This window comes from Camelina sativa, chromosome 17 (genome assembly GCF_000633955.1).
Source record: "Camelina sativa cultivar DH55 chromosome 17, Cs, whole genome shotgun sequence".
Taxonomy (NCBI): domain Eukaryota; kingdom Viridiplantae; phylum Streptophyta; class Magnoliopsida; order Brassicales; family Brassicaceae; genus Camelina; species Camelina sativa.
Genome location: NC_025701.1, coordinates 10,470,926 through 10,480,546, shown reverse-complemented (window position 1 = coordinate 10,480,546; position 9,621 = coordinate 10,470,926). Strand labels below are relative to the sequence as shown.

Genomic DNA, 9,621 nt, shown 5'->3' with positions numbered 1-9,621 from the left:
TACAAACAACAAATTTAAATTCCCGGGAAAATAACTATTTATATTCTCTCTCAATTACGAAATCTTCAAACTTTTAGTATGAGACTTGGTCTTAACCCCTCTGACTTCGCCTTATTTTAAGCATTTAAATTACAAAGATTTCTAACGTAAAAAAAAAAAATACAAATATTTCTTTCACTTGATTTGTCACACCATGGATTCATTCACAATGTTTGTTTCAATTGAAAAAAAAAGTATCCTTCAAATATATAATTATTATCTTCTGCTAAATATTCTTACATGTTACTAATTATTATTCCATTTATCCCCTCCTTTATATTGTAATTTGCAAAAATGTCACTTAAATTAATAAATCAATTATTTTAATAAACACATTCACTCTGTTCCGAAAAAAAAAAAAGTAATTTCAGTTTGTTTGCATTCTTGTTCTTTTTGAGGGACGAGCGTAATCTCAAGAATTGAATGACGAATTCTCTTATTAGTATTAGATTTTGATACTAATAGAGATCATTCATGATTATTTCTTAATCGTTCTTTTAAGTCGGCTACATTGTTTTCCAAAAACTCAAAGGTGCATCCATAGCTTGTTTACGATTTAATCATTGCTCAAGAGAGATATACGTTTTTGATTTTGTGTAAAACACGTTTGCGTTCGTTTATCTGTGTTTGGATTCAGATGGAGGAGATTGTTTTGGAACCAAAGGATGCAGTCGATTGGTCATATAGAGGCGAAGGAGCTGTAAATTTGGTTCTCGCTTACATTGGATCTTCTCCCACTTTCGTTAGTCTCCTCTTTTGATCTGTTTCTCAGACCAAAACACGATTTTGCTTTAATGTCATTGTTTTTGGTATATGGAAAGAAGTAGTTACATTGAAAACTATCTGTTTTGTTTTGTTTGTGTGTTATGTGTGAAGTTGGGAAAGATGATGAGGATACATAAAATGCCAAAAGATGGGAATGAAAATGGAGACAAAAGTGAAAATGGTCTAACTACTCATGAAAAGCTTATTTGGAGAGACGTTAAGGAACTTGTATCTTGCCAGAACAAGGAGATTAAAGAGTATTTGTTTGTCAAACATGTCATGAGACCTTTGTTGGGTCGTAAACATGTCAATCCTGGAGTATGTTTCCTCTTTTCTTCTCTTATCATGGATGTAACTCGTTTCTATGCAACATTATGGATGTTTTAAAGGATGATGATTTGGGTATTTTCCATGTGTAATTGTTGCAACTTTGCAGATACGTCTTCTTGTAGCAAAGGAATTTCTTGAATCTGTTGAGAATATTATAACATCTCAGCGCCCTTCTTGGCGAGCTGATGCAGCCAGTGTTGATACTAACCGCAGTTCCGTGCTTCTCATGGATGATTTGACACTTTTCGCTCACGGTAAATGGATTTTTGTGTATTTGATCATTGATGAGGCTCTCTCTATTTCATTGTTTTGTTTGACTTCCAAGTAAACTATGATGTGACCTTGTAGGTTTGTCTCTCGCTTTAAGTCAAATTTATGATGGATCTAAGCTATGGTTTTTGCTTTCTAGATAGATACATATCGCAGCGTTAATGATCTCCTCTGCTTTCAGGTCATGTTGAGGATAAACCATGCTTAAGTGTTGAAATAAAGGTGTTCATGATCATTATCTTGTGCTTTCTTTATTTGTTGGCTTAGCCATTGAATGCTATATATTCTGGCTGATACATGTTTCCTCTGATGAAGTAGCCCAAATGTGGATTTCTTCCATCTTCAAGTTTCATAGCTGAAGAAAATGTTATTAAGAAGAGTATAACTCGTTTCCAAATGCACCAACTTCTGAAGCTTAAGGAAAACGAGGTAGTACTTCTCCTACATCACTCTGAACGTTCTCAAAATTCACAATGTCTTACACGTTAAAGCCATGTATTGCAGATATCAGAAATCAGTGAGTATGATCCCTTAGACCTATTCTCTGGTTCCAAAGATAGAATACACAGAGCAATAAAAGCACTCTACGCCACACCTCAGAACAATTTCCGCGTGTTCTTGAACGGTTCTTTGGTATTTGGAGGCTTAGGTGGCGGCACATGCAAAACAACTTCAAAGGTTGAAGTAGCTTTTGAGCAGATACTCAAAGATATCATCAAAACCAATGATGGCTTACGTGCAGATCGTTTCATAGAGCTTGTAGCAGAAACTGTTTACTCATCCGAAGTTCTAGATCAGCTTCTAGACGTCCAAAAGCTGGACAAATATAACATCGAGGGAGCGATTCACGTGTACTATGACTTGATTGACCAGCCATGTAAAGTGTGCAGAGACTTGGAGAAGAGTAAATCATTAAATCAATATAGTTCCATGCATTCAATTCCACTGGATGAAAAAGTGAATATTTTGAAAGATTTTCTAATATCTGCCACTGCAAAGGACTGTAGTGTAATGATGAGTTTTAGATCAACAGAAGTTGGGCTCTCAAGGTCATCTTCCCACAGTAATCTTCATCTCGAATCAACAAAGCAAGAATTTGAGTATAAGGTACATGTGGTTTTTTTTTAACCTTCATATACTTAATTAATCTTTGCTTTGATTGAATTATTCCTCTCATAAACTGAGGTCTACGTCATCCGCAGGTACATTTCATTGATCTTGATATGAGACCTTTGAAGAAAATGGAAGTCTATTACGAATTAGATAAGAAGATCATGAACACATACCACCTGGAGATGCTGAAGAAGAAAGGAGATCAACCTTGATGCTTCTAGACTTTTCATATTTCATAGAGGGTGCTCTCAAAAACATTCTTGATTGGTAGTAAGTATTTTTATGTTTCAGTTCTCACGTAACAGGTTCCTACTCTTTTCACTTCTCTCAATTCATAAGACTCATTTGTACTAGATGATATGCAAAGAATCCCACAAAATAAGAGATAGTGTAGAGCTTGGTCGTACTAAACGCACAAAATTACAGATCCACTAAAAAGTCCAAACGCACGAATTAAATAACTTAGAAGACCATTAATAACAACAGTTAAGCATGCTGATAATGAGGGGTCTAGACATTAGGCAGGCGACGGGTCTTGTACAGCTGGTGGCACCTAGGATTAGATAGCCTCCAAAGTCTATGAACACCTAAACGAAGCTTAAGCCTTTTAGAAGGCCGACGGATGTGCACAGAATCCTTGTCTCCAATCCAATAGACACCACGGAGACGAAAGTTTCCTGTAGTCTCATTGATGATTCTTCTAACAGTAGCTCTGCGCTGTAGAGGCTCACCAACCTGAGCCATAGCCAAGTCATTATAGGTGATGTAGACAACTGTAGTCTTCTCGGAGTCATCTTGAGTAGTTTCAATCGCCGCTTGCACAATCTCCAACTGGGAGAGATGGTGGGAGTGATGGTCCTGCAGAAACAATCAAATAATTACCAATGAGGGAGTGCCACTATCAAAAACCAATGGAAGGGAGACAAAAAGAAAAAAAGACTCACATGTGTAAGACTCCTATCGAGAAAAACAAGTGCAAGTTCCAAGTAAAGACGAATCCAATCATTGTCTTGCAACTCTGATTCCTTCACCTGCAAAGTAATTACTTTGTCAATAATTCTTCATCACTACAAGGCAGAAAGCAAAAAAACCACAACAAGTGAGTTATTACTAATGATCTTACCAGGTGGAACCGGTTTGCATCAGTGAAAGATGATGGCCAACGAGGCAATTTCTTACTGAAAAACATACCATCAGGTGGTGGTGGATCGCTATGAGGACGCAGGAAAGGCTCCTTAGTGGTCACTATAAGATGTACGATAATTAATGCACCACAACTCAACTCAAGTCTAAGTGAAATCGTTAATTACCTAGAGGTCTAGCGATAGGGCACCCCAAGTCTAGAAAGCCAAAACTCCTTTCCTGAACAAAAACTTGAAAGGGTTGCTGCAAACCGCTATCTGGAACACGTGCAACCAGACTAAGGTAGTAAGAGGAAGGACCGCCAGTTATGCTCATGTTGAAACTCTCTAGGCTATCAAGCTGCAAGTTTTTCCCCTGTAAGAAAAGATAATTGAGAATGCAATTTATAATTTAAGTTGATAGTCACACCATATCGATATAACATAAAGCATGCACTCAAATTTTTTTACCTCCAACAAATTGTAGCGATGAAGCCCCAACCTAGCATAAAGCTTGACCAAAGAACGAAAAGGATAGCTAGGATACTTGCCTCCACATTCGAAGTGACGAAGGCGCAGGTGGCGAGTGTTAGTGTTACCGTTGGGAAAATCGAAACCCTATATAATATAAGAAACTTAACCCATTAATGAAAATATAATAAGAGCAATCAAACAATAATTGCACCCTTAACATTTGTGACAGATAAACACAATCTAAACAATAAGGAGATGAAAGAATTACATCAGATTCACGATCACTGCTTTCCGGAGGAATCATGTCTTGTGTTATAGGCCAACCGACGAATCATCTTTCTGCTCGTCGTTTAAGTACGAAATTTAGGGAAGAAGGATTCATTCTGGGCTTTAGTTGGGCCTTCTCAATTTTAAATATTTGATGTTTGGTAGCCCGTTCATTTTTTCATCAAACCATTGTTAACCGGACACTAACCGAACCGAAATCGTTGTAGTTAATTTGACTAATTTTGTCCAAACAAGATTGAAACCATTCTTTTTTCATCGAATGGATGGTGATTTGATTTGAAAACTTTGCTTTTTGTATTTCGTCAGTTTAAAACCTGGGTTTGGTAACATGTTTTGATTCGTTTTGTTTGTGTATCCGATTTGATATGAAGTTTCTCGTAATAATCTTTTTATGTGGGATTCATTTGTTTATCTTTAGAATTGAATTGTGAAACGTGTGGATGGGATTGTACATGTGTGATATGATATAGAGATGAGAGATCTTGATTATGTGTGAAGAAGACTCTCAACAGGTCGTCGTAGAGGAGATTCATGAAATAAAAGTGGTTGGTGTCAAGTCAAGGAATCACAAACGGCGATCCAATTGAAGAGACTGCAAACTCAGTTTAGGTACAAAGTGCAGTTTGGAAGTGATTTCTTGGCTGCAGTTTTTAAGCACAGGCGTGAAGTGGAAGAAGCACAGGCGGCAGTTTGAGTATAAACACAGATTTGATCAGTTCGGGGAGGTTTCTTATAAGTTGCAGTCTCCTCCTCCACTGGCCACCACATCTAGTAGTGACACTGAAGCAACAACACACTCTCGTCTTATATGCTAATCCTTGGAAACATTGTGGACTTGGAATTACTATTTCAGTTTTTCTTCTGTAACAGTTTGGTGGATTCACAAACATGACCAAGGGATAAAGTACATGGAGATAAAAAAAAAAGAGAGCTGCAGTTTCTGTTTTTCACTACTTGGTGTGACTTTTAGCATAACTTCTTTTCTATATGGCATAGATGGAAATCAAGATGGTACAGTTGGGATTTGACTTAAAGAGCTTACAAGTTGGAGATGCTTGGTGAACTTTCATCCTTCTTGAACCTAGAACAAGTTCTGCAACAACAATTTCCATCAATTAAGCTTTGGGGACAAGCTTCATTTCGAGGGCGGGAATATTGAGACTAATGGTGAGTGAGACAAAGGATCTCAAGATATGATGAAGATCCTGATCTTAACTTTCATTTTGTTCTGCATCTTCTTTTGTAATCAGAGAGAGTTCATGGTTTTTATTAAGAGAAATTGAGTTTCTTGTAATCTTTCTATTTAATCAAGAAGAATGTCTTATCAGTTATCATCATTCCCCTATTACGTTAACTTAGCTTAATTGTTTGTGACAGTCGACACTACTTATAAATTACAAAAAAAAACACAAAAATACAGATCAACTTAAAAGTCCAAAAGCACAAATTAAATAACTTAGAAGACCATTAATAATAAGGGTAGTTAAGCAGCTGATAACGTGGGACCACATTGCTTAATTTAGCAGCCGAGCTCAATAGATTAGAAAATTAAGCACGCAGGCGACGGGTCTTGTATACCTGGTGGCACCTAGGATTAGATAATCGCCAAAGTCTAAGAACACCTAAACAACGCTTAAGCCTTTTAGAACGCTGCTTCTTGTCCAGAGCTTTTTCTCCAACAGGGAGGAGCACATAATCCTTCTCAGTGTCCGGAGCTTTTTCTGCAAACCAATAGCGACCCCGGAGACGGAAGTTTGCTGTAGCTTCATTGATGATTCTTCTAACAATAGCTCTGCGATCAACCGGCTCACCAAGCCGAGCCTTGGCCAAGTCTTTATATGTTATGTAGAAAATTGTAGTCTTTTTGGAGTTAGGCTGCTCCACATCTTGAGTAGTTTCAATCCACACTTGCACAATCTCCAACTGGGAGAGATAGCGCTGCAGAAACAAAACCATGCACGAGTGAATCAAATTAGTACCAGTAGTAGGGAGTGCCACTATCATTGAAAAGCTCACCTCTGTAAGAGTCCTGTCGTGAAAAACAAGTGCAAGTTCCAAATAGAGGCGAATCCAGTCATTGTCTCTCAACTCAGATTCTTTCACCTGCAAAATTTATCAATAATTCATCACTACAAAGGCAAAAAGCAAAACCACAAGTGAGTGAGTCAGTTGTGTTAGTTATTACTAATGATCTTACCAGGTGAAACCGTTTTCTATCATTGAAAGCAATCTCTGACGGCCAATCAGGCAATTCATCACTGAAAAACAAACCATCTGGTGGTTGAGCCTTATGAGGACGTAGGAAAGGCTCGGTCACTATCAAGCAAATGTATAAGATGTATAAGATGTAATGACCACAAACCAAGTCTAAATGCACCATAAATATAAGTCTCAGTCAAATCTTAAATTACCTAGAGGTCTAGCGATAGGGCACCCCAAGTCTAGAAAGCCAAGACTCCTTTCCTGAACAAGAACTTGAAAGGCTTGCTGCAAACCGCCATCTGGAACACGTGCAACCAGACTGACGTAGTAAGAGGAAGGACCGCCAGTTATGCTCACGGTGAAACTCTTTAGGCTATCCAGCTGCAAGTTTTTCCCCTGTAAGAAAAGATAATTGAGAATGCTAAGTTAATTTCATTTGGTATACTAATAATAATAATAATAGTCACACCATATCGATATTACATAGAGCACTCAAAAAATTTTACCTCCAACAAATTGTAACGATGAAGCCCCAACTTAGCATAAAGCTTGACCACGGAACCAAAAGGAAACTTTGGATGATTATCTCCCCATTCAAAGCGACGAAGGCGCAGGTGGCGAGTGTTATCGTTGGGATAATCAAAACCCTACATAAGAAAACCCATTAGAAAAAATAATCAATCGGTGATATAGGAACGATTCACTGTATCGATCGGTACCCTGAATGTTTTGATAAAGGAACACTAGCTAGTCATCTCAAACACAATCAACCTCATCTAAACAATAAGAAGATGAAAGAATTACATCAGAATAATTGCTCTGTGAAGGAATTATGTCTTTTGTATAGTCCAACATGTTTAATTAACTATGTCTTGAGCAGTTTTTTCGGGTTTCGGATATGTAACTTTTATATACAAAGTTTACAAACCATATAGAACCCTAAAATATTTCTGTTTGGTTTGATTCGGATATCTTTTAGTTCGGTTCAGTTCAGTTCAGACAAGTAAAGGGAGAACCAAAAATATTTTGGGTGTATTTCTAGGGCTTCATTCAGAAACAGTAGGAAACTGTTACGTGATGAGATTATGTGTAGTACCTCACGGAGAGACTTAACATATTTGGAGATGCTTGGCCTCACGTTCAGATGGCTTGCAAGTTTCTGTCCCAGAGATCGATCAGACTGAAAGATAGATTAAAATTGCTAGTTTTGTTCAAACTAAAGATAACCTCATTGAGTTGGATAATCTCTAATGATAACGTCTGCATTGACAAAACATGAAAGTAACAGAAAATAGTAGAGCTTTATCAATCCAAAATCACAAACTTCTATCAATCCAAAACCAAACCAAATTCTAATCCAATTACCAAATCGAGAACCAAAAGCAATAGATCTAGAGGGTTATACCATGTTAGGTTTGAACTCCTTCATCTTCTGAAGTTTCTTCAACTCCAACTTAAGCTTCTCATGCTCTGAGCACACACATACCTTGCATTATGTTTGGATTTCTCTGCTTCTTCCCATGCAGTAGCTCGTTTTTCAAACTCAATCTTCTGTGCCTCCTCTGCATCTTCATTTTTTTTTATTGTTCTCCTCTTCTTCTTTACTTGCCCAAGCCGCAATGTTCATCTTCCCTAGCTGAACTCCAAGAGCTACAATCTCTCTCCTCGTCTTCGCTTTCTCTTCCTCCTCAGAAAGTTCTCTTCTTGTGTTTTTAGACTGGTCCTGCGACATAGAAGAGTCCTGTTGTTGGCCACCTCTAGGGGTAGAAGGGAGAGATGAGGTCGGGCTGCGAAGAGGAGTTGTTGCATCAACTGGTGTTACAGATCTTGAAGGTTCTTGACTCAGTATTGGCGTCATATCAGTTCCCATATCTCTCATACATACAGAACGAATCGCAGGACCACCTTCACAACACATTAAAATACTTATCTTGTCAAGCTCCGTGGTCAGCTTCAAGAATCAAACAATTTCGCCAAAAAAAAAAAAAAAAAACTAGTCACCTTTGTTTTACCTGTTGTGTGATCATGTGATGGAACCTTTGTTGTATCCATAAGATCATTGCTTTGTGTAGATTGATCGATCAACGATTTTCCTCCATAGCGGCACGAATCCATCCTAGATTTGTTATGCTCGTAACCTGCATTATCAGGCACAACTCTCACGGGCACACGGTTCCCTTGACTGTTCTTCCTCATCACCACGTTCTGTCTGCTCATTATCCACTTTTCAGCATCATTCCATTTGGATGGCATTTGTCTCGAAGGGTAAGCTCTTGAGCCATGATTCTGATTCGAACGCTCGCCACGAGCTCGGTGAAACTCGAAGCTTGAAGAGCTAGCGTTACTTTCATAATCAAGGTTCTCATCTTCTTGAAGTCTCATCATGTGAGAAGCCATACTCAAGTCCCCTTTTCTGTATTGTTGCAGTCTCGGTTGATCATTTTCCTTCACAACACCATCAGAACGGTGTCTTGACGCGCTTGATTATCGCACTCGGTCAGATCCAAAACTGGCTCATTTGGAAGTTTAGCTACTTCGACATCCGTAGTTGTAACCGCCACTAGACGTAACACACAACAAGAACAGAGCAAAGAAACAAATTTTAGCCAAATTCAGGGGTTAAATCGATGAAAAGACTTCAAATTGTAATATAGAACAGCGAGACCAAACAAAGAAGAGGTCAAAGACACAAACTTTATCCAAGAACAGAGCAAAGACACAAGCTTAAGCAAAGTTTTCAGGACCAAAACAGAACAAAGACACAAGCTCTAGCCAAGTGTTGAGGACCAAAACAGAACAAAGCAAAGACATAAACTTTAGCCCAAGTTCCAGAGTTAAATCGAGCTAAAGACTTCAATTGTAACGTATAGCAGAGAGACGAAAAGAACAGGTGAAAAAAACACAAACTTTAGCCAAAGAACAGAGCAAAGACCAGAGACTTAAGCTGATTACATGATCAAACTGTGATACCGAAGAGAAGAGAGAGAGAGAGAGAGAGAGAGAGAGAGAGAGAGAGAGA

The 9,621-nt window shown here is 38.2% G+C and overlaps 3 protein-coding genes, 1 long non-coding RNA gene and 1 pseudogene across 4 annotated transcripts; 1 reads left to right on the top strand and 4 right to left on the bottom strand.

The window, feature by feature from the left end:
- Window positions 401–2,957, top strand: LOC104756557 (inositol-pentakisphosphate 2-kinase). Its single transcript, XM_010479163.2, has 8 exons — window positions 401–571; window positions 677–781; window positions 916–1,122; window positions 1,241–1,388; window positions 1,586–1,626; window positions 1,723–1,833; window positions 1,909–2,511; window positions 2,607–2,957. The coding sequence occupies exons 2-8, from the start codon at window positions 677–679 to the stop codon at window positions 2,727–2,729; spliced, it is 1,338 nt and encodes a 445-aa protein (XP_010477465.1). The 5' UTR covers window positions 401–571; the 3' UTR covers window positions 2,730–2,957.
- Window positions 3,305–3,678, bottom strand: LOC109130254. The gene is made up of 3 exons (XR_002036370.1): window positions 3,641–3,678; window positions 3,462–3,548; window positions 3,305–3,375 (listed from the first exon to the last, which is right to left on the bottom strand). It is a non-coding gene; the product is annotated as an uncharacterized LOC109130254 (long non-coding RNA).
- LOC104759352 (UPF0725 protein EMB2204-like) lies at window positions 3,680–4,416 on the bottom strand (the record flags this gene model as incomplete). The annotated part of the gene is made up of 4 exons (XM_010482294.2): window positions 4,381–4,416; window positions 4,110–4,256; window positions 3,828–4,014; window positions 3,680–3,762 (listed from the first exon to the last, which is right to left on the bottom strand). Coding segments are annotated over exons 1-4 (453 nt in total), but the record flags the coding sequence as incomplete, so codon positions are not given.
- LOC104756555 (UPF0725 protein EMB2204-like) lies at window positions 5,685–8,094 on the bottom strand. The gene is made up of 7 exons (XM_010479160.2): window positions 8,008–8,094; window positions 7,699–7,782; window positions 7,109–7,249; window positions 6,812–6,998; window positions 6,598–6,716; window positions 6,417–6,503; window positions 5,685–6,338 (listed from the first exon to the last, which is right to left on the bottom strand). The coding sequence occupies exons 1-7, from the start codon at window positions 8,029–8,031 to the stop codon at window positions 5,949–5,951; spliced, it is 1,032 nt and encodes a 343-aa protein (XP_010477462.1). The 5' UTR covers window positions 8,032–8,094; the 3' UTR covers window positions 5,685–5,948.
- The window catches only part of LOC104756556, a 2,284-nt pseudogene continuing 482 nt past the window's right edge, over window positions 7,820–9,621 (bottom strand).

Coding starts and splice junctions, on each gene's coding strand:
- LOC104756557 (XM_010479163.2), top strand. CDS start 677: ATGGAGGAGATTGTTTTGGAACCAAAGGATGCAGTCGATTGGTCATAT. Junction 1,627..1,722: donor GCTTAAGTGTTGAAATAAAG/GTGTTCATGATC, acceptor CTGATGAAGTAG/CCCAAATGTGGATTTCTTCC. Junction 2,512..2,606: donor AGCAAGAATTTGAGTATAAG/GTACATGTGGTT, acceptor CGTCATCCGCAG/GTACATTTCATTGATCTTGA.
- LOC104756555 (XM_010479160.2), bottom strand. CDS start 8,031: ATGAAGGAGTTCAAACCTAACATG. Junction 7,250..7,698: donor ATGTTAAGTCTCTCCGTGAG/GTACTACACATA, acceptor TTTCTTATGTAG/GGTTTTGATTATCCCAACGA. Junction 6,504..6,597: donor ATAGAAAACGGTTTCACCTG/GTAAGATCATTA, acceptor TAAATTTTGCAG/GTGAAAGAATCTGAGTTGAG.